At 45.6% G+C, this 22,786-nt stretch overlaps 2 protein-coding genes across 4 annotated transcripts; both read right to left on the reverse strand.

Moving 5' to 3' along the window:
* Nucleotides 1-55: 55 nt before the first annotated feature.
* Nucleotides 56-14,035, reverse strand: fam118b (family with sequence similarity 118 member B). Of its 3 annotated transcripts, none has more exons than XM_075473858.1 (8): nt 13,931-14,035; nt 13,486-13,587; nt 12,710-12,799; nt 12,210-12,519; nt 3,297-3,524; nt 1,624-1,752; nt 1,150-1,447; nt 56-969 (listed from the first exon to the last, which is right to left on the reverse strand). In XM_075473858.1, the coding sequence occupies exons 3-8, from the start codon at nt 12,790-12,792 to the stop codon at nt 902-904; spliced, it is 1,116 nt and encodes a 371-aa protein (XP_075329973.1). In that variant the 5' UTR covers nt 12,793-12,799; nt 13,486-13,587; nt 13,931-14,035; the 3' UTR covers nt 56-901. The 3 variants fall into 3 exon arrangements, with proteins under 3 accessions (XP_075329973.1, XP_075329974.1, XP_075329975.1); XM_075473859.1 differs by having other exon boundaries at nt 13,788-14,035; XM_075473860.1 differs by lacking the exon at nt 13,931-14,035 and having other exon boundaries at nt 12,210-12,462; nt 13,486-13,772.
* A 1,186-nt stretch (nt 14,036-15,221) lies between these two features.
* On the reverse strand, nt 15,222-22,706 carry ilvbl (ilvB (bacterial acetolactate synthase)-like). The gene is made up of 14 exons (XM_075473861.1): nt 22,277-22,706; nt 21,574-21,775; nt 21,215-21,342; nt 20,790-21,040; nt 20,564-20,663; nt 20,317-20,414; nt 18,694-18,830; nt 17,974-18,108; nt 17,547-17,661; nt 17,261-17,430; nt 17,075-17,145; nt 16,913-16,984; nt 16,307-16,412; nt 15,222-16,204 (listed from the first exon to the last, which is right to left on the reverse strand). Exons 1-14 carry the CDS (start codon nt 22,388-22,390, stop codon nt 16,026-16,028), a joined length of 1,878 nt encoding a protein of 625 aa, XP_075329976.1. The 5' UTR covers nt 22,391-22,706; the 3' UTR covers nt 15,222-16,025.
* Nucleotides 22,707-22,786: the final 80 nt, after the last annotated feature.

Below are 22,786 nucleotides of genomic sequence, written 5' to 3' on the forward strand. Positions count from 1 at the left end.
TGGATGCAGCAAAGGCTCGTTGTTACACAACAAAAAGGACAAATGGGATACCAAAAACTTTATTTTGAAAACAGTATTTATAAATATGACACAAGAAAACACAAAAATATAAAAAAAAAAAAGAAAAACACCATTTTATTTCCAGCACAGAGTGAGAGGTTGCTACTCGCAGGAAACCGTTTCGTAATGAATGCTGCTGAAATAAAATCCAACATGAGCAACTATTAGTATGCAAATGTTCCTGGTTGCAATCCATCAACACGAAATCTCTTTCAGTTAGAAGGCATGCGGTGCTTATTGGAGCTTGCAGCCTCTACAGCGCAGCTAGTTCAAGGTTGTGCATTCCCGTTCAACTGTGTGTCACATATCCAAGCAGCAAAGTTGGTCAAGTTGTAGTAAGAACACAGCACTCTTCTGCATATGTGAAACTGGCGTTAAGCCTCTCAAACGTCGAGATTTCAGCAACATTTTAATATAAAAGGAGGAGATCTGAGGCCGAGTAGTGTGGCAGAGCTGAAGCTTACCTCCCTTTTAAATAAGAACTCCATTAAAAATAGGCATCTATTTTATTTTTTTAAGTCTGTGGTGGATTACTAAATCCGATCAATTAAACTAGACTGCATACCAGCAGAGGAAAACAACTGATTGTGTCCCTTGTCAACAATGATTGTCTGAGCCAAAAACAATAGGAAGAAGTTGAATGAAAAGAGCATCAACTGACCATACTGCAGAGTCAGCTTTGCATTTGTATGTGTGTGTGGAAGAACCAGATGAATAACAGGCCTGGATTTTCTACCTACCAGCAATGCAGTGAGGGAAAACAAAGCAGGTTTTTATTTGTTATTCTGAAAAGGTCTCTTGCAAGTGGCAACTTCTCAAAGTCAAAGAGAAGCACTCAGTCCTAACCTTGAAGAAGGCTTTTCTGTGCGTTAAAGCCATTCTGCAGTTCCTCGTTTTGTGAGGGAGATCCTGTGGATGATGATTTAACAAAAAAAAAAAAAAAAAATTATAAAAATGCGACACGTATTGAGTTCATTTCAGAAAAAAGAAGAGCGAGCAAATTAAGCAGGTAGAAAAATTTAAAAAATGAAAAAATAAAAGTCTTCCCCCTGAGCTAAATTTCGACTGACTGGCTGTCATCGTCCTTACCCCAGCCGTTGGTGGACACGTCCCGGTTGCAGATCTCATTGGCCAGCCTCTCAAAGTACTCCGGTAGGTCGGCGTACTCGTCTCCGTAGGAGATAACTTTGATGCCCTTGTCCAGCATGTTGTCACGCAGCTTCTTGAATTCGCCGACGTCCTCCCGCCGCACGAGCATGAAGTGCTCCAGGTCCGACTTGTGTTTGACCGCCTCCAGGAACAGGGCCTGGAAGGTCGTGTCGTCCACCGTGCGCCCGCAGCCCAGAAACACAAAGGATTTGGTTTCGTACAGCTTCTGGATCTCGCGCTGTGGGAAAAACAACGGTGACGTGGGATTAATGTCACGGCAACCAGGCTGACACTCCAATGAGAGGTACTCTCCTTTTCTATGAGCTGCACCTCTGGACTGTCTTGACTTACCGTATCCTTTTCAATGTTGGCAACGCACAGAAACTTACAATAGTGAACAATGGCGACACTCACCATAACCTCAGTGTTCCGTAGTACATTCTGGTAGCCAGCAGGGTGCAGCACAATCCCACTGGGGTTGGTGTAAACTCCATGGATATGCAGGACACTTAACCTCCGTTTCTCCTGAGCCCACTCCAACACCTAGACACACATGAGCGCACACACACGCGCGCACTTAACGGACCACTGCACAAAATCCTGTTCAGGCCGGGCAGGGAGTAAAATCACTGAACAGCAGTGAGAGGATATTAGCTCTGATGGAGACGAGGCATAAATACCAGCACTGAGAGGCAAAGCAACAGGTCTCTGCCAGGCCAGCCCCCCCCCACCACCACAAATATGCGCTCTATAAAAACCATCATGCTAACATTAAATTAGGCGGATCATAAATGACACGACAGGGATCTCAGGTGGAGCCTCTCTATAACATTTCCTCCACCTGCCAGAGACAAAGGGAGCTCTATCAGAGCGAAGCATTATCAGGGTTTCTCCCAACAAGCAAACAAGGAACTTTACTGACAGTAAGTGTCATAAATGTAACTGAGTTCAGACACACGCTCACGGAAATGGTGAGAGCAGATGCACTCCTCCCCCTTAAGCTGAGCTTAATTACGTTTCATTCTGATGCGAGAGAACAAAGAAAATCCAACCCGAATTCAGTGTTGATCAAGATTTTACCGCTACAGCATATGTGTCAAACTCAAGGCCCGCGGGCCAAATGTGGCCCACGAGAGCTTAAAAGGTCTGATTGAAGTGAAATACGTGCAGTGACCAAAAACTACATTTCCTACAATGCATGCCGATTATGTTACGCGCAAAGTGACGGCATCCCGCCACTGGACTGCAATGTTTCCGAATCGATGCAATTTTCCCAACAAGTGGAATTGAGAAATACAAATGATGATCCCAAAATGTCCAGGAAGAGAATAATTTTTCTTTTTCAAGAAAGATTGGAAGGCGAATACGTGTTTGTGCTTCAAGGAGAGAAAAAACTATATTTCTTTTGTGTTATGAGGCGGTAGCGGTTGTCAAAGAGTACGATCTACGTCCGCATTCTGAGACCCAGAGCTGAGTCTGCCAACATTAGGCCTCAAGAAAAACGACAAACTGCCCCGAGAATTAAAAAGGCAAACTGCGATCGAATGTGTTCGCGAAAGCCACAACCAAAAACACTGCGGCAGTAAAAGCTAGCTTTGTTTGATATTTCCAGTTTTGAACAAAGTAAATGTCATAACTTGTGTCTGATGTTATTTTTCTTTATTCACTTGGATAGTTTGATTGTTGATTGATGGAGTGATGTGGATTTCATAACCTGACAAATGAAACTGATTTCTGATAAATTAACAGAGCAACAAGCAAACATATTTTTTTTTTACATCTATGCAAATAAAAATGTAATATTTGTAACTTGAATAAGTCATAAATTAAGAGTTGTTTAACATTAAGGAGTAGTTACATTTATAAGTTACATCTGGCCCTTTGAGGGCAACGATTATGCTGATGTGGCCCTCGGTGAAAATGAGTTTGACACCCCTGCGCTACAGTATGTAACACACAGGCGTTCACATCAGTGACCTTTGCACTTGTTTGGAAGAACGAAAAGAAGAGAGAGAGAGAGAGAGAGAGAGAGAGAGAGAGAGCACACACTGCAATCAATCCCACAGCATAATCGAAGCAGCGTTTACCTTCTTTTCATCCGTCAGGTCCAGAGACTCCAGCTTGGTGCCCTGATGGGCTGCGTAGATCTCCAGCAGGTTATCGAAGTTGGTGGTGAGGACCAGTGCGCCGCTCTCCATCAACTGCAGCACCGAGCGCAGGAGGTGTTTCCCCGCGTGCTCCATCTTGCACTCCAAATCGTCGAACACTTCGTACAGGCAGTCTTTGAAGAACGTGGATCGCACGTTTCCGGTCCTCTATAAAGCGACGCAGGAAAAACACGGGTCGTTGTTAGTGGAGGAACACCAGCCGACACCAGCGCATATGGAAGGAATAGTAAGGGTGAATTTGCCTCAGAAGCCGATGTGTTTGACTTGTTTAAACGTGCATGTAATTAAAGTGGAGAGAAGAAAAAAAAAAAAAAAAAAAAAAAAAAAAGCGAAAAAAACTATAAATCTCCGGAGGCCATTTCTCAAATTGCCCCACTTGTCATATGAAGCAAACTTTCACAAAGCCACAACAAGAAGCCTTTTAAAGGAATTGGCTCATGATACCATGTGACCTGACCGCATCAGGTCTCTTAAAATAAAAACTTTGTACTTGAGCCAACAGCTGATTGTTGGCGTGTCTGCTGTGAATTTAGGCCGAGACATGCAACTACTTAAAACAGAGAAGAAATGAAGGAGTTTTAGCTGAAATGCTAACGAATGAATGGGTTTAAGTGCGGAATTATAGTCGGCCGCGCACTCTTAAGACAACCGTGCTTTGTACGAGGCTTTTCCCCTTCAATTTGCATCTTGGGTGGGGCGGGAACGTGTTCACGAGGGCAGCTTGGGATGCGACTCGGTTAAACCGTCCCGTTCCCCTCTATGATACTGTCGCCGCCTCTGCGAGCAGCGATTGTCAATCCACCTGCTGAGACCTCATCCTCACCACGCAAAAAAGAGGCAGAAAGAGGCAGGCGGCTAAGAATAGCAAAAGCTTGTGCAAAGACACAGTGACCAAGGTGATCCTAGAGCCAAGGAAATGTTCTGCCGACTTCAACAGATTACAGCTCTAATGGGCTAAACGGCAGGAGTCCTTTCCACAGGAAGAAGCTCATTATCCACATCTAGTGTCCACACACTGCGCCCATCCCGAACCTGATCACCGTGTCCTTGAGCCATCTCAGAACTTATGTAATAACCAAGTGGAATACACATAAACAACTCCGTCGCTAAACATCCAACTGGAGCTAATAAATTGCTCTTCCTCCCCGTGGCGCTCCGATGGCCTTTTTACACGGATTTATTGGTTTGCTTTTGTTACTTTACACGAAAAACAGCGTGATGACGGGCTTTAGGTGATGTGAACTTTCTATCCCATCTCAACAAATCATATGTTACACCTTAAGTATGCAGGAACCGCGTCAATATAAGCTGATGACTGAATGTTGCCCCTTTTTTTTTTTTTTTTTTTTTTTTTTTTTTAAATATGCTTGAACCTGGGAAACAACAGTCAGTTCAAGTGTAAACTGCCTCGTTTTTGCCACGGTCTGGTAAATTCATGACAAAAGCAGTTTCTCTGAGGTTTTCCCTTCAGATTACCCTCATTACTTCGACTGCACCTCATTCCAGACAAAAGCTGATACACAAATCCTGGGAAGTGGGTTAAACTCTCTCAGCCGACTTGTTCCTGGAATTAACCATTTCAGATGTTGCGGCCAACCCGGTTTTCGTGGAACGAGCAGGGTGCAGTTATTAAAATGTGGTTTGGGTGGCGGTCTGAGGCGTAGTGGGTACAGCAGACGCCCCATGTACAGAGGCTATAGTCCTCACTGCAGCTGGCCCCGGTTCGAATCCCACATCGGACGGCCCTTTGCTGCATGTTATTCCCCCTCTCTCTGCCCCCTGTTTCCTGTCTCTCTTCACTGTCCTATATAATAAAGGCATAAAAAGCCCCAAAAATAAATAAATAAAACGTGGTTTTGGCGCACCCTAGGTAGCAGCAGCTCCCGGTGATTTTTTTCACCTTTTTCTTCCTTTCTATCACTTTTTCTTAGTTGTGTGTTTCTTTCTTTTAGTATTTATTTATAAACATCCCCTACAATGGCCACTTTTTGTTTCGGGAGTTTTTTGGTTTGTTTTCTCCTCTTTTCATCACTTTTTGTCACGGTGAGCCACGCACAGAGGAGCCACGGCATTGTTTACACCCGCGACCAGCTGATAGCCCTGTGTAAACCTGCGCTACTGCCCGGAGCGAGGCAGGACATCCCGAAGGAGCTGCAGAGGAGACGCCGGGGCTGCAGAGCTGGAGTCTGGCGGAGAACCAGGAAGAGGAGATTTAAGCCTGCAGTCCCAGCAACAATAATTGGCGACGTAAGGTCACTGGGGAATAAAATGGACGAGCTCGGCGCGCTGATAAAGACCCAGCAGGAATACCGGGAGTGCAGCATTATGTGCTTTACGGAGACATGGCTGCACGCGCACGTCCCGGACCACAGCGCAGCTCTCCCCGGCTTCACGACCGTACGGGCGGACAGGGACGTTTTACTGAGCGGTAAGAAGAAGGGAGGAGGGATTGCACTGTACGTGAATGAGAGGTGGTGTAATCCCGGACATGTTACCGTGAAGGAACGTCTCTGCACCCCGGACATTGAACTGTTAGCTGTGGGATTACGTCCGTTCTATTTGCCCCGTGAGTTCTCCTACGCCATTATTGTCACTGTTTACATCCCTCCATCAGCTGATGCCGAGGCTTCTAGTGACGTCATCCTCTCCACTGTCTCCAAACGCAACATCCAAATGCGTTTGTGAGTATAAATGGTGACTTTAATCATGCAAACCTGGACTCAACTCTGCCAACATTCTTTCAATATGTTGATTGCCCTACAAGAGACAATAAAACCCTGGACCTCCTGTATGCAAATACAAAGGAGGCATACAGGGTCACCGCACTCACCCCCCTTGGCAGATCTGACCATAACCTGGTCCTCCTGGCACCAACGTATGTCCCCCTGGTTCAGAGGCAGCCTGTATGCACAAGGACTGTGAGGAAGTGGACTCATGAGGCTAATGATGCCCTACAGGACTGCTTCGAAACGACTGACTGGGACGTGCTTTGTGTGCCACATGGAGAGAACATCGATGGCATGACAGACTGCATCACGGATTACATTAAGTTCTGTGAACACAACACACTGCCGGAACGGACTGTGGGCACCCTGGAGAGGGCCAACGAGCTGAACACCTTCTTCAATAGGTTCAGCTCCCCACCCCCACCCTCAGCTGTCTCCTCCACTTCACACCTCGCCCCCACCCCCCCCACCACACATCCTGTGGACATCAACCCCCGACTGCTCTCAATACCATTGTCCTCCACTCCTCAACCCCCCCTGCTGAGTGCATTGCGCAGAGTAAGAATCAATTCCAAGAATTGATTCTTACTCTGCGCAACCTCGCTCTTAAGGCTGATTCATACTCGGCGCGACCTCGCTCATACTAGCTGGTCGCAAATGGCGCAAACGGTCACGTGTCCCAAAATTCCGCCACGCCCCCCTTCGCAAGCTAGAAAATCCTCGCGCGGCGCAAGGGCGCGCACACAACTTTTTTTCTGACTTCACGCGCGCTCAACCGGAAACAGCTGACCAAGAAAAAGAAAAAATGAACACTACAGAGACCACGGTGACCGAGAGGATGCGCCTCTACAAACATCTGTACGACACGTCTATGAAGTTACACTGGGACAACGTTTGACAAAGTTCGTCTTGTTGCAAAGGACGAACATTCCACCTTCTCTTCTGTTTTTGCCGCAGCCGCTTAGCTCTGAGATACATATACAGTTCTACACCCAGAGTAAATTCATTCCGCATCAGATGTGCCAGCCTCTGCTGACGTGACACCACAGGTGGCATTGTGTATGCTTTCTTCGTATGCTTTTCAGCTTGTTTCCTCAACAGTGACGCCCGCTGGTCTGGAGAGAACTGCAAATGTGACGCATTCTCGGCGCAAACTGCGCTTATGAGCTGAAGGAACTGTGAAGGGACTGGCGCTTTCGATGACGTCATTAATGGTTCTCGAGCCAGAACAGTTGCGCCGAGTATGAATCAGCCTTTACTAGCTGGTCGCAAATGGCGCAAACGGTCACGTGACCCAGAATTCCGCCACGCCCCCCGTCGCAAGCTAGAAAATCCTCGCGCGTCGCAAGGTCGCGCACACAACTTTTTTTCTGACTTCGCGCGCGCTCAACCGGAAACAGCTGACCAAGAAAAAGAAAAAATGAACACTGCAGAGACCGCGGTGACCGAGAGGGTGCGCCTCTACAAACATCTGTACGACACGTCTATGAAGTTACACTGGGACAACGTTTGGCAAAGTTCGTCTTGTTGCAAAGGACGAACATTCCACCTTCTCTTCTGTTTTTGCCGCAGCCGCTTAGCTCTGAGATACATATACAGTTCTACACCCAGAGTAAATTCATTCCGCATCAGATGTGCCAGCCTCTGCTGACGTGACACCACAGGTGGCATTGTGTATGCTTTCTTCGTGTGCTTTTAAGCTTGTTTCCTCAACAGTGACGCCCGCTGGTCTGGAGAGAACTGCAAATGTGACGCATACTCAGCGCAAACTGCGCTTATGAGCTGAAGGAACTGTGAAGGGGCTGGCGCTTTCGATGACGTCATTAATGGTTCTCGAGCCAGAACAGTTGCGCGTTTGCGCCGAGTAAGAATCAGGCCTCACCTCACCTCCGGACTGCTTTTACCCCACTGAGGCATCAACCCCCCTCCCCCGCCTGACTGTGAGTACTGGACAGGTGAAGAGACAGCTGGAGAGACTCCACCTAGGCAAGGCTGCAGGACCTGATGGCATCAGCCCCAGAGTTCTGAGGACCTGTGCCAGCCAGCTGTCTGTGGTGTTCCAGCACCTGTTTAACCTGAGCCTGTACCTAGAGAGGATCCCAGCACTGTGGAAGACGTCCTGCGTGGTTCCTGTCCCGAAGAAGACGACTCCTTCTGGACTCAATGATTACCGACCAGTAGCTCTCACATCTCATGTGATGATGGTGCTGGAGAGACTGGTCTTGACGCATCTCAGACCGCAGGTGGCTTCTTCCCTTGACCCTCTACAGTTTGCCTACCAGCCTCACCTGGGGGTGGATGATCCTGTTGTTTACCTGCTGCAGCGTGCTCACTCGTACCTGGATGGATCGGGTTGCACTCTGAGAATCACATTCTTTGATTTTTCGAGTGCATTCAACACGATCCGGCCAGGTCTACTGAGTGACAAACTGCAGGTCATGGGGGTCGACACATCCATCGTCTCCTGGATTGCCAACTACCTGACAGACAGACCACAGTATGTCCGGCTGGGCGGTGTTCTGTCTGATGTGGTGGTTGGCGGTACAGGAGCTCCTCAGGGGACTGTGCTGTCTCCTTTCCTGTTTACCTTGTACACCACAGACTTTAAATACAACTCAGAGTCATGCAACTTGCAGAAGTTTTCGGATGACTCTGCAGTTGTTGGGTGTATAAGGGATGGACAGGAGGGGGAGTACACAGCGCTGGTGGAGGATTTTGTGGATTGGTCTGGCAGAAATCACCTGCTTCTGAATGTGGCAAAGACCAGAGAGATGATCATTGACTTCAGAAGGAGGAGGACGGCTCCAAAGCCTCTGTGTGTTCTGGGAGAGGACGTTGCAGTGGTGGAGGATTACAAGTACCTGGGAGTGCACCTGGACAACGGACTGAACTGGAGGACCAACACCGATGCTGTTTACCAGAAGGGGATGAGCCGACTCTATTTTCTGAGGAAGCTGAGATCCTTCAACGTGTGCAGCAAGATGTTGGGGATGTTCTATCAGTCTGTTGTTGCCAGTGCACTCTTCTTCGCTGTGGTCTGCTGGGGGAACAGCATCAGAGCCGGTGACACCAGCAGGCTTAATAAACTCATTAAGAAGGCTGGTTCTGTCATTGGCTGCAAACTGGACTCATTTGAATCTGTGGTGGAGAGGAGGACACTGAACAAACTGTTATCCATCATGGATAACCCCACCCATCCTCTCCACCAGCTGCTGGTTGGACAGCGGAGCTCCTTTTCCAACAGGATCATCCAGCGCCGCTGTCACAAGGACCGATTCAGGAAATCCTTCCTACCAGCAGCCATCACCATATTCAACACCTCCCCTCTGGCTGGAAGAGAACTTCAACCTCAATAGGCTTGAAGTCTCCCCTAAAAAAACAATAACAAACAAAAAATACTGTAGATTTGTACATAGCGAATGTTTATTCACTATTTTTATTTATTTTATATTTATTTTATTATATTCTATTTGCTTGTTTTTTTTTTTACTACTTTAATTGTTTTCATATCTTCACTGTAATTTGCTGCAACAAAACAATTTCCCAAATTGGGATTAATAAAGTATTTATCTATCTATCTGAATCTGGCTCTGACAACGCTGCGATTACGTAGCTGGGTTTCCATTAACCGGCAAAGCCAATCCGACATCATCGATTTAAAAGCCGCAAAAGGAAAAGTTGCTAGTTTGACACCTTCTAGTGTTGCCGTGGTGTCAGGCCATGTTGTAATTAATGTAGGAGGGAAAAACCTCAAGCAGGAAAACGACAACAACGGCTGCGGTGGACATCCCCGAGAGAAACATGCAGAGAGCCGTTAATAAGAGAATTACTCTGGGAACACCCGAGATATCGCACCATATCTGGGAAGCTGTCGGTCAGCTCAGACCTGAAGCAGCAGGTGAGTGCTGGCGTTTTAATCTTCTCCGTTTGGAGACGAAAAGGTAAAGTTGTTTCCGGCCTTCTTAATGGAACATTTCTATCAATCTTTTTTATTATTATTTATTTATTCACAACTTCGAATCTATCAAACAGCTCCGCACTCATGTGAAACAAGGTGAAATATTTGCACATGGGTTTTGTGAATGGACCGTCTGCATGTCTGCATCCTCACTATGCTTAGATGGAGCTTTGAAACTGAATGGAAAATCTGGGCTTTGGGAGGTGGTGGTGGTGGGGGGGGGGGGGGGTTCTGGTTCACATTATTCTGTGCTTGTTTTTTGTTTTTTTTATTTTTCCCCTCAGACCTGCTGTGCTGGACCCTGCTGTGTCTGTAGCCAACGGGAGTGGGCTGTGGATCGAAATAAACACGATGGATAAAGCCATAAAAGCGCTGTTTGTTCCCTTTGTTACAACAGGCTGAGGGCTGAAACAAAGCGCGTTTTATCAATGTCAAAGGTGCGATGAGACATGACTAACACAGGAGGCAAACGGTATTAAGACTCCCATCTGCCAACCCTGCTCCAGACCAGACTGGTTCAGGAGTGAGAGGAGCTCAGTCACATGTAACCCCCCTCCCCTCTCTCTCTCTCTCTCTCTCTCTTCTCAGCGATTTCTTTGCCAACGATCAAAATGGTTTAAAGCTGCAGGCTTCAGTAAAACAAACCAGAAATTGACAACACATTTCCCTCATAGATTGTTGAAGTGTTAGTCTCTCTCCTTTGTCACATGGTGCAACAGTCTGTTGTTGATGTAGCTTCAAGGCTAAATGGAGAATGTCTGCCTTTGACTGAGCAAATCACTTTATTTAACACAAATCAATTTAAAGGAGATTGCGCGGAAGAACACCAAGCAAAGTTGCTACCATTGTTGTAAACTCACACAGAGTGTGGGAGTAGGGGATGGGATGGATCCTGGACTCGTGTATGAATCCAGAAGTCTCATAAGTCAAGTCAAACTTCTCTCGGTATCATTTCTGCGGTGCCTCGGTCTTTGAAAACCTGGGTCAGTTCAACTAATGACTTGTGACGAGACCGTTTCTAAAAGAGAGAACAGAACCACCGTCTTTGGCCGAACCACATAGTGAAGACAGTAAAACTACCAGTCGAGTAGTTTTCTATCAGCGTGACGGACGTGTGAGGCTAGTTTACCGTTTGTTCCGAGGTCAGCTGTTCGGGCTACTTGCTGTGTGCTGTCGCAAATGTTAATAACGCACTTCGAGAGTGAATAAGTGCAAAAATGAGCCGCATTGGAAAGAGCTGCAAATTCATAGTTTTAAGTGGAAGAGTTGTAACGCCTCTGTGGTATTCTTGAGCAATAAACGCCAGACGTTCATTCAAATCTGTGGAAAGTATGCCGACTAGTAAAAGAAGGGCGGAACATGTTTCATTTGGAGTTACAAATAAGGCTGCGGCTACACGAAAACGTTTTTCACTGTAAACGATACTTTTTCTTATCGTTTCGTTGTCGCGGCCACACGGAGCCGGCGTTCCCACTACCCCAAAACGATAGTTTTTGAGAACGGGTTCCAGAGTGGGAAAGTTTGAAAACGGCCTCGTTTCGTTTCCATTGTTACAGCTAAAACGTTTTTGCGTCAGTCAAACGTTGACGCTGTGAGCCAATTTTAACACTTCTCTATTGTCTCACAGCGTGGCGTGACACAGTGGCGTGTGTACTGCATCGTTTCATCGTTTTCATCCGTTTTCGTCTGGACCTGAGTCTTTACAGCAGCGCGTTGCCGTGTGGTCGCAAGAATTTTCGTACCCGTTTTCAAAAAAAACCTTGTTTCGTTTTCGTGTAGCCGTAGCCTAAGCATTATGAAAAAGGACTTTGCTTGAAGACTGTGCACGGCATGCATACGGTGTCCTCGGTGCAGGTTTGTGTCGTTTCATATGCTACGAGAATGCTGACAGCTTCATTCAAGGCAAAGCTAACCCGGCTTTGTTGGGGGATTCGTTTTTTATGAAGCACTGAATTTATCTCAATTCCAAATGTACTCGTTGCTGTTGTGAGCTGGAGGCGTTTTAATGAGACACGGTTAAGGCGACGTCACGTAAATCTGCGGAACTTGAAACAAAAGGTCTTCGGTGGTCTGTCTGCCATGTGTTTTTGCATGCGTGTGCAAGAGTGAATTAGAAAGGGAAGGGAAGGGAAAACGGCTCGGTCTTACCGGGGAAAGTTTCTGAATGAGGTCATGAGCCACATGCACCAAATTCTTGTCTTCCTGCATGTGCTTCTGGAAACGCCGACTTTCCTCCTCCTCCAGCAGGTCAAAGTCATTGGCTGCATCGAGTAAGGCCTGGATGAGGCCCTTCCAGGAGCGCAGAGCAGGGACCTGAGGGGCCACTGCAGAGCTTACCCCGGTGCCGATCACCAGGACGAGCTCGGGAGCGCGCTTAGTCTTCAGGCTGGGCAGTAGTTTCCTTTGGGGCAGGCAGAGATTGAGTGATGACGGTTCCATAGACGGTGCTTCCCAAATCCTTCCAACAGCATGAAGGTTAAACAAACAATTTTCAAGCATGCTAGCATGCAGTGTCACACTTAAAACTCACCTTTAAATAAGACTGGCAAAAATGACAAACTGTGATTGTGATTGATCCGTTGACAAAAATTGCCGAGTAAGTCATAGGCACAGTGTCTAGCTAGGTCTAAGGAAGCATCTGAGCTTACCTGGGCTTTTTGGCATTCGAGTCTGCATCCTGAGGATCAACTGCAGGTCGCTTCTCGGTTTTCACCACCTCAACAGAGGCCATTCAGCTCCTGAAACGGAAACACGACCAACCTCAAACTGTGTCTGAAGGCTTCCGTCGTTGCAGTAATTCAAACACTGACGAGCTCGATCAACACCACAACAATCCTGGATGCTTAAGGCTGCCAGTTAAAGCATCGCTGTGGACATTTGAGATGTTTCACCCTCAACACGAACACACTGAAATCTCACAAGTTTGGAAAATGAGCACCGACATGCCTGGACCAGGACAAGAGAGCACACAGTTGGGTCGAATTAGGCGTGTGTTAAACCTGGAACTGTGTTTACTACCAGCAAGAAATATTTCACTCACTTCCTTCCAGGCAACACACCTTACCTGATGAAATATGCTGATGGGCATTTAACGACACCTTTTAACAGCATACAACAATGACGCTGTTGTATCCTGAAAAATGTCAACCAAGTGACTAGTTTTTGTTCAATTTCTATAGAAATGTCCATTTATTTATGTCATTTCTACTTTCAATCGGTCCAAAGAGCCAAGTGTTGAGTATACGCGTTCATTAAACATCTTGAACCCAGATCCAACAAACATTTCTGAAGAATGATGGCACGTCTAAATTACACGTTTCCACTGTGTCACCGGAGACATTACACACAACAGTTAACGAGTTTAAACATTACTCCCCCAGTTAAAACTCACGTATAACCCAACAATTACTCTCGGCGTACTTACCTTGGCACAGGTAAGGCAATATCCAGTGTTTACTCCCCCCTTTAAGTGGATATCCTTTGATTTAAAGTCGGCGAAACTCGATCCCGTAGTCGCTTTGGGTCACTGTGAATACTTTGGAAATCGGTTAAACTTTTGGGTCTTGTAGCCTGTTTGATGGTGTCGGTGCGAACCTGATAAGTGAACGTCAGCGTCTGAACAGTGACTGACAATGAATCACCGAAGACAGACAGACAGACAGACGAAGCTCGGCTAACGCGCACACCGCTAGCTTTTTTTTTTTTTTTTTTTTTTTTAAACTTTACCTTAAGACTGTTTAAAGGAAAAGACGCCGCGGCATGTGCTGCTCATCCTTTTCGTACAGTCCCTAGCACTACGTAGCCGTTGTTAGCGAACCTTTTAAACCGACATTGCTGTGATTTAGTTTCTACTGAGAACCGTTACGCACCAGAAAGGCTCGCGACGCCTGCTGTTGTTACGTAGCCGTTCGGCACATTGTCCGCGCGTGTAGAAGTTCTGAGAGACCGTTGAAGTCGCCACCTGCAATGATTTACACCGGATTTTATGATGCCTTCAGGTACTGTACGAACAGCTGCTTTTGTCGTCCAGCACGGTACATTAGGCTTTGCAGCCTGCCACAACGGACCTATCACATAATCAATTGTTTTTATTACTATTCAGTAAAACCGAAATGACACTCGAAAAAGATACTCATACTTGTTTTAAGATCTTAAAACCAATGAAAATCCCGGAAGTGAGACTCAGATGGTTATTAAACGGTGCATTATTGTTTAACTTCACATGATAACGCACATATGGCTATCACCCCCCCCCCCCCCCCCCCTCCTCGTATGACAAACTATATCAATATAAACTTTAACTTCAAAACAACAAGGGACTTTCTCAGTATTTTAAAGCCTGGAAAGGCAGTTTTACAAAGAGCATTTGAATCAGCGGTGAGCCTGACCTTTTATGGCTGTGATACAAACTGTTATGTGCATCAAACTGATGTTTACTTCGTCAGGAATGCACGCGCCGCTGTCAACGACAATTACTGAGCAGATTGATGCATTTCAAAGAGTTGTTGTTAGTTATCATTCAGATATATTCAGGATCAAGTTATGCAATGTTCAGTAATTAACCAGTCCGTTTGTGTTCATGGTGTCACGTTAAAAGAAGTAGAACTTTTCGCAGAGTTTGGTGTTTTCGTCAGCTTTGGACTTCTCAAGTTACGTGCTTAAACTTCTGAGAATGTTTTAAAACCAAAGCGTCGAATCAATCAAAATGCAGTTTTGATAAAGCTGACAAGCACCCTGGAAAGCCCGCACTTTCCCAGATGCCCCCCCCCCAAACAACATCCACGTTGGATGTTGTCCTCTTTTAAGTTTTTCTCAACAGGAACACGTCGGCAGATCTGTCTCTGGCACCGCTACTCGACCGCCATCTTCTGTTTGAGACACCGAACTGCACTCGGGCTCATATCAAAGCTTAAAATGTGTGCCTAATAGAAGTACACATAAATCTGTAACACGTGAGTCCCAATTGATAACTGCTATGGCGGTGACATTCGTGCAGATACTCGTAAGATATTGACGTCATTATCTCCGCTCCAAACACCTTACTTCCCATTAAGGTTTGGCAGTGTAACGCAGGCTATTCAAACACTTTACTTTTAACACTGTAAACTCTAAGGGAGAGGGTTCACATTGCTCAAGGACAACCAATTTCACTGCATACAAGTCGGTATTAAATATCGCTTTAATTCATGAATGAATCACCAGATACATATTCATTCTATACACGGACGTGTAGTTGAAGATACAATCAAACAATGAAAGGCAGACCGTTTGTCAGTCGTCAACATTCAAAGAAATCTTTCGGTCAGAAAAAAAAAAAAAAATCTCATCTCAAATCATCAATTCATACAGAAAATGACAGCTCTAAGATTTCCTGAATCCGTGTAAAAGGCTTTGTGTTCATGTCAGAACAGGGAGGGGGGGGTGATACTGGTCACATCTGATAACTTAAATCAATGATCTTCCTCTCTCACGTGTGATCCAAGTCACCGGTTTGTTTGCAAAGCTTGTAAATAGCTGTTTAAAGGTCAAAAACCCTCGGAGGGACAGTCCCTAAACGGAGCGGCGGTGTCTCAACATCCACCCGTTCCCTTTCAAAATGCAGCAGCTGCTGTCTGACTACAGTATCGCAACATGAACCTGAAAGTAGCAGGAAGCACAACAAAAAGCTTTAGGTTCCAAGGCTGGCAGGTCTGGAGCTGGTATTTGTGACTTATGTACCGTGAGTGTGAGATAACCGTTACTGTGACTCGCGTACACTCCTGTGAGAGAGCAGTGGATCATAAAGTGATTTCTCTTCTTACAGTGAAGTATGGCCTTAAGGATTAGCAGGTCTGAACAGGCTGGAGCTAAACATTATTCTCTTCTTTGCTGGAATCCCTCACAGAAACTGACAGCAGAAGTATACGAAGGAAGCCGAAACTAAAGGGAAAAAGAAAACGTGGTTGGCGTGAATACGCAGCAGCTCTACACAGATATGGAGCCCTCTCTGAAGTTGGTCTTCCCAATCAGAACATTGAGAAGCGTGGATTTGCCCTGTTTGGTCTCCCTCTGAGCCTGAACGATGAGGTCGCTTAGCCGGTCCTCGTCTTCCCGTCCCACGCGGTAGCCCTTACCACCATAACCGTCTGCCACCGTGTGATAATCTGCAAAAAAATGACAAGGAGATGCACGTTTCCAGGATACGGGGGCGCGGTTTGTGTGTATTCAAACAAGAGGATGACATTGGTGGAGGAAAAGGCACCCACCTGAAAATGCGAGGCCACATGCCACGTTGCTGCCGAGCATGGGAACCTGCTCTCTGGCTATCTGACTCCAGCACGCGTCGTTTCCAACCAAGGCTATCACTGGTGTCTGGGGAACAAGTGAAAACATGTTAACAGGATTATCAGAAGATATAGAAGAAAATGACATTGATTTAAAAAAAAAAACAAACATAACATTTCTTGTATCTAGATGGAGCGGAAACCGATTTAAATTTGAGAAAAAAGACAGTTCGATACTTCCTTTGTTAGACATCAGTTTAGTTGACAAAAAAACCAAAAAAAAAAACTAAACAACTATGCTTTAAGACAAAACAACAGATTCTTACTGCTTTGGTAGACAGACTCAACGTGCACTGGTTGTGGGCACAGAGCTTAACTGCCACAGGCAAGTGGGTAGCTGTTTATGTCGAGCCCCGATACACATCAGCATGCACATTTTTAAAGGGTTCTACAACTTGACAGGTGCTTTTAGAAATGAAACTGCCAGCTCCTGTGCTTGCATACCTCTGGATAATTAGACATCCGCTCCAGGCTGAGTAATCATCTGCATCTCACAGATAACGCAAATATTCAGACTGATGTATTCACCTTGTGTCTAGTAAACGTGTCAAACTCTGCAACGCTGTACCCCAAGGAGCCGTCGCCGTAGACGATCCACACCTGAAAAGCGTGTGAAATATCATCTCACTGTTAAAAGGATTCAAAGTCATGGAAATAAAAAAAAAAAAACTTCCATCGGCAACGTCATACCTCGGATTCGGGCCGGCACAGTTTAGCCCCCAGGGCAAAACCGCCTCCGACTCCCAGAGTGCCAAAGGCTCCTGCGGGAACAAGGGCCAGTAAGAGTATGATAAAAGAAAGAATCAAGAAATCAAATAGATAAACTACCTAATGTCTGATTAGTTTGATCCAACTGGGATGTCTACAGAATTTCACCTGGATCTAGCCAACGCATCGGTCCTCTTGGTCTCATTATATAAGCCGCACTCCCGACAAAATCTCCCCCGTCTGCTACAATGATGCTGTCCTCGGCCATCAGGTCATCCACAAAATGGAGGACTTTCAGGGGATTTAAGTGGTGTTCGGTCTTCTCGTCGGCTTTGGCCCTGAGACGAAAAGTACGCTGCTTTATGTGACGGAGAGAGAGGATATTGTAGGGACGGATCGCGCTAATGCCTGCGCATTCATCAGAAATCGACCAGAAATCTCCACCCCTGCTTACCTGTTTGCATTTTCTTTGGTCAGATCTCCAGCTCTGAGGCTCTGAGGCCATTCCTCTGGACAGCGGTGGCCTTTCAGCCCTTTGGAAAGGTGCACTAAAAATGATCCAGCGTCACCTTAGAGAGTGAGAAAAAAAACAAAGAAACAATCAAGACTTTAACTGGACTTCCCAAAAAGAGCATTAAACATCTGCACGGCGTCTTTTAACTTATCTAGACTGTCGCTCGTTTTTAATCATTTTAATTATCTTATTTGTTTCTCTTTATATTCTTTTTTATTATTATTATTTTTTTGACTTATGGGTGTATTTGTTATTGTGCTCTCACTCTCATATTATATTGTATTACATACATGTATATTCCCCACACAGAAAAATGACTTTTGACCTGAAGAGTCAAACTGTCATCCAACCATAAACTTGAACGCACCCTGGATTGCTACAGCTGGTTTCCAGAACATGTCAGAGTTTTTCAGCAGCTGGGACTTGTCTCTGTTCACAGCGATGATCTTGCTGCGTCTGCTGAGAACTCTGCCGTAGCTCAGCCTGAAGTCACACACGGTGCCTGCGAAAACACAACAGGCGACGGTAACTTAGGGAATTCCGGCTTTTCTTTGACGACTCGGGCTAGTGCAGCGCTCGTCTCTCATCGTATTTGAACAGGAGTTGAGCAACTCCACTTTGCTATTCCCTGAAAACCTGAAAATATTTGAGGGGTTAATATCTTAAAAAAAGAAGAAGAAAAAAAAATCAATCATGAAACTATCCTCTGTTAATCCTTTGTCAACTTGTCATCTTCAGTCGTTCTTTTAGAAAGTTTCATTGTTAAATAATGAGTTAAGAAATAAGGAAATGCTAATGAACCTGTGAAGTTCACTGACTGCATACAAAATATGGACGGAGCCACAGTCGTGTCTCCCAATGTTTTGTGGATATGACAGAGGAAAAAGAGAAAGAAACAGTATCTGGTATGTTAAAGCCTGCTTCATCAGCTACTTCACTTCAAATGGGCGCATGCCCAAAAGTCATGCTGCATTTCAGGAGGACTTTGAACTGAGATCATCAGTTTCAACAAAAAGAGTCATCAGAAGGAAAATAAGGCCTCTTATGTGTGGAAACACAATGTCCCAGGTAAAATTGTATGCCTGACCTGCTAAGAGAACCAAGTCAGCCTCCTTTAGAGCATCCCGTCTGTTCTGTCGGATGTGGATGGGACTGTCTTTACCCAGCATGCCACGGGACATGCCCCCGAGAAAGCAGGGGATACCCAGATTCTCCAAAGCCTTCCTATAAAACAAGGAAACATTTGAGCCAAATGACCTTTACATGAGTCTTTATTGCACCGTGAAACACCATTTAAAAGCTATCTGGACACTGAAGACAAAACTAATATAAGCTGCAATACTCGGTGGCTCTTTTTTTTTTTTTTTAACCCTGTCTGGATAACTTATGGCGAACACATTAACCTGCTCCAGAACAGTTTCTGTTCAGAAATTTGGATCAAATCGTCCGTAAGAAGCAGCGATTCCTTTCCAGATGATACGCCAGAGACCAAAAGCCAGACGGGAACCACATTTAAATGTTGAAAAGAAGAAGGACTGAGTACATGTTGACGCCTGACACTGTAAGCAAACTCAAAGTGCTTGACCGGTGCTAAATTATAACTGTACCGTCAACCATCTGAAAATCAATCATTCAGCAGTAATTAGGTACATTTAGACGCCGGTGGAATTTTTCGCACTTTAATCAGTAAACGCAGAGTTGATTCGCTTCAGTTGTATCTTTCCAGCATTTAAACGAATGAAATGTTCCACCCTGGGTGTTTCAGCTTAAAAACAAAAACAGGAAACAAACCAAATTTTCGGACCAGAATTTAGTGTTAAATCAACAATTTGCGGAGTGCAGACTCTCCACTGCGGGCAAACATTAAACACCCTAACCCGCTGAGCTGTGTATTTAGCCAACAAAGACCCTTTGAATTCACAGTACAACAAACTGTAACCTAGGCGACCTGTTACCGTGGCAACCATGCAGGTGTTGGTGTGCGGAATACATGCACACATGCAAGTCTGTATACAGTACCAGAGAATATTCGATCAATGAAATTAACTTCGATTAGATTTGTGGCCGTTTCCAAATTGTTATGAGACGCATTAGAGCTAAATGTAGTTCTGGGGATATCGAGCTAAAAGTTTAATATCGAGCTAAAAATGTAATATCGAGCTAAAAATGTAATACCTCGCGTTCATGTTAGACACAAATAACCGGCAGAGGAAGTACTTTGCGCAAATAATTTCAGTCAACATTCCATTGTTGTTTTGCCGTAGCGACTTTCATATTCTTCCCTCCATTCAAACAACCTGCTATTTGCGCGAATAAAAGTGTCAGCAGGTGATCAGTGCATTTTTTTTAAAGCGAGCACACCCAGAGCCCGAAGAGGGAAGCCTGGGTTGACTGCTAGAAATTGCCTGTTGTGATGCCCATTATCTCTGAGCGGACCTTTAGGTTTTGCTAACACGAAGAAAGCCTGGCTGTGTTGAACCTGCTCGCCCCTCTGGAGTTTTATTTTTTTAACAACATTTCTAATATCAACAATCAGGGTGTAAAGATTCTGAAGCGGAGACTGAAATGTCCATGCGTTGTGTTGCGGACCCATCTTTTAGCTTCAATGTCTGTCCCCTCAAACTCCCACAGGGGACGTTACGCCTCTAATTGAGCAACGGTTAGTAAAGACTGACGGACGGAAAAAAAACAAAACAACATTTTCCTTCACCTGACATCATCGACTGGCATTGGTGGTAGGGTCGCTTGGCTGCCCAGAAGAATAACTGGCTTCTTGGCTCGACTCACCAGCTCGATGCACTTTTGTACCTGGTTTGTAACATATAAAAGGGATTTATGCATTTTCACAGTGTATCCAACAAGAGAACAGTCTAATGTACTGTAGCTATAAACTAAGTTATCACAGCATTGAGAGCATTTAGGTACCATCAGAGGTTTAACACCAGGAGCAGGACTACCTGATCATCTGTGGCCTGAGGGATGTGAACAGGAAGTGGAGAAACATCTCTGGTTTCCCAGGCTCCAGCGAAAAGGTTCAAAAGGTGGTTGTTGAGGTACCTTACGAGAAATCACACCATGAGGCTGAATAACTGTAAATCTTCTATCTGCACACAGTACAACTTCATTCTGTTCATCCTTCTATTATACATTAACAAAACAGCATTAAGCATCCTGCTGACATACCATGAGACAATACTTCCCATCAGGCCTTTGGGAGGGTTCTTAACAGCGAACTCTTTGGACACCAGATGGTACGGGTACAGTGTGTCAATGGGGAATTCTATGAAAACAGGACCGGGCGTTCCCGACTGAGCAATGGCAAGAGCCTTCCTGACCGTGGGCACGATCTCCCTGATCGTCCTGATGGAGGCACAGAACTTACACAGCGGCTTGAAGAGAGACATCTGGTCGATGTCCTGCAGCGCTCCTCTGCCCTGTGCCACAAACAGCTCAATTCAAGAAGCACCCCAAACAGCATCTGGCAAAAGCAAGACCCCCTGTTCCCAACTGGGGACTGTTTAGTTACGATTTTTTTTCTTTCTTTTTAAAAAAATAATTCTATCTGCAAATTCAAATTGTATCTACATTAGTATCTGAATACAATCCACCTGCAGTAGTGTACTAGCAGCTCCTCCCATGAGCAGCAGCGGAGATTCAGCCATCTGAGCGTTCTTCACTGCCGTCACTGTGTTAGTCAGACCGGGGCCAGCAGTCACTGCCGCTACACCAACAGTACCTGGTGGAGAAGGCAGCAAAACGTCCGTCAACTCAAAAGCTACAAAAATCATTTAGAGTCCAAACAAAGGCACACCCTCTGCCAGTGGATAGCCCTTTAATGCGGGAGACGCACCTTAACAACACATCCAAAATCCTTTATTCCCCATAACCGCTGTCAAACACGACATGTGCTAGAATAAGATAGAAAGTCACATTTCAACACATCTTTTTGCGTGCTGTGAGTTTGCACCTGAGAGCCTTGCCACGGCGTCAGCAGCGAAGACAGCAGTGGCCTCGTGTCTGGTGTCCACAATGCGGATGCCCAGCTTCTCACAGGCCACAAGAATGGGTGAGATGTGCCCACCAACAAGGGTGAAAAGGAACTTGACGCCATGTGCCCGGAGGACCTCTGCCACACTCTCACCACCATTCCGGGGGCTCTTTGTTTCAGTCTAAATTGAGTGAGGCGACATGAAGAAAGACAGATGATTATTCCAACAGTTGTTGTTGTCTCACTGGTTTAAAAGAATCAACAGTTGTGTAAACTAGAAAAGTGCTCCATCTTAGATTAGCTATACTGTGAGATGATTGCCTCTCCTGTCACACTATCTTCACTCTGCAAGCCTTTCATATCTCACAACTGTAGAATATTTTCAGGCCTGGCCTAAGGTGAGGATGTGCCCCTTGGCTTTTGTGTAATCGCTCTAACAATCAGGGTGTTTTGATGGTCTGTGTGACCTAAACAAACCGCGAGGCTGGTCTAAGTTTACGTAGACAGAGCTCAGCTTTCAGGTTAGAGACCACAGGTGAGTCTTTTGTGGTGGACACATAATGAAGGTGTATTTACACAGGGTCAACTCTGCAATGCTGCTCTGAAAGGTAACACGAAGATAGAAAGGAATAGAAAAAGCGCACAGAGGCTTTCATGTGGATGGAGACTGGTGAACACTCACCTTGTGAAACAACTGGTAGAATACGCCAAGTTTGTAGGCAGCAAGCACGAGCCCACCCACTACAATACCAACAGAGCATCCCAGAACGGTCCCGAGAACTCCAAACGACTCCATGTCGGGATGCGGAAGCAAAAGCTTACTTGTAAAACAGGTAAAAGTTAGCTACGCTTAATTTTGTAACCTACTTCCAGTTCAGTTCGGCAGCTCACTCGGTCAGGCTATGCTAAGATATTGTGGAGCTGCGCATACAACAGCTAATACGCCCATTTAAAAGTGCATTTCTTTTTCAAGCCCATTCATTACACGGCTGGTTGATGTTCAGTCAGAGGAGAAACGCTTTGAAGGGCATTCTGTCAGCTCCGAAACAAGTCCGAATGACACAGCGCTCCTTCCGCCACAGGAACATCAGCGGATACATATTATATTCACAGGTAAAGCTGGCAGAAAGCGTACGACCATTTCCGGGACATATTTTCAGAATAAAATCACAGTATAAGCGCACATATTAAC

This window comes from Odontesthes bonariensis, chromosome 9 (assembly GCF_027942865.1).
Source record: "Odontesthes bonariensis isolate fOdoBon6 chromosome 9, fOdoBon6.hap1, whole genome shotgun sequence".
NCBI classification, from domain to species: Eukaryota; Metazoa; Chordata; class Actinopteri; order Atheriniformes; family Atherinopsidae; genus Odontesthes; species Odontesthes bonariensis.

Excerpts from the sequence above, each read along its gene's own strand:
- fam118b (XM_075473858.1), bottom strand. The coding sequence starts at position 12,792 with ATGGCCTCTGTTGAGGTGGTGAAAACCGAGAAGCGACCTGCAGTTGAT. Across the intron at positions 1,753-3,296 it reads ACCTGACGGATGAAAAGAAG|GTGTTGGAGTGGGCTCAGGA; the intron begins GTAAACGCTGCT and ends ATGTGTGTCTAG. Across the intron at positions 1,448-1,623 it reads TACGGAACACTGAGGTTATG|CGCGAGATCCAGAAGCTGTA; the intron begins GTGAGTGTCGCC and ends TTTTTCCCACAG.
- ilvbl (XM_075473861.1), bottom strand. The coding sequence starts at position 22,390 with ATGGAGTCGTTTGGAGTTCTCGGGACCGTTCTGGGATGCTCTGTTGGT. Across the intron at positions 20,415-20,563 it reads CTCAGGCCACAGATGATCAG|GTACAAAAGTGCATCGAGCT; the intron begins GTAGTCCTGCTC and ends GTTACAAACCAG. Across the intron at positions 17,146-17,260 it reads GATGCGTTGGCTAGATCCAG|GAGCCTTTGGCACTCTGGGA; the intron begins GTGAAATTCTGT and ends TTGTTCCCGCAG.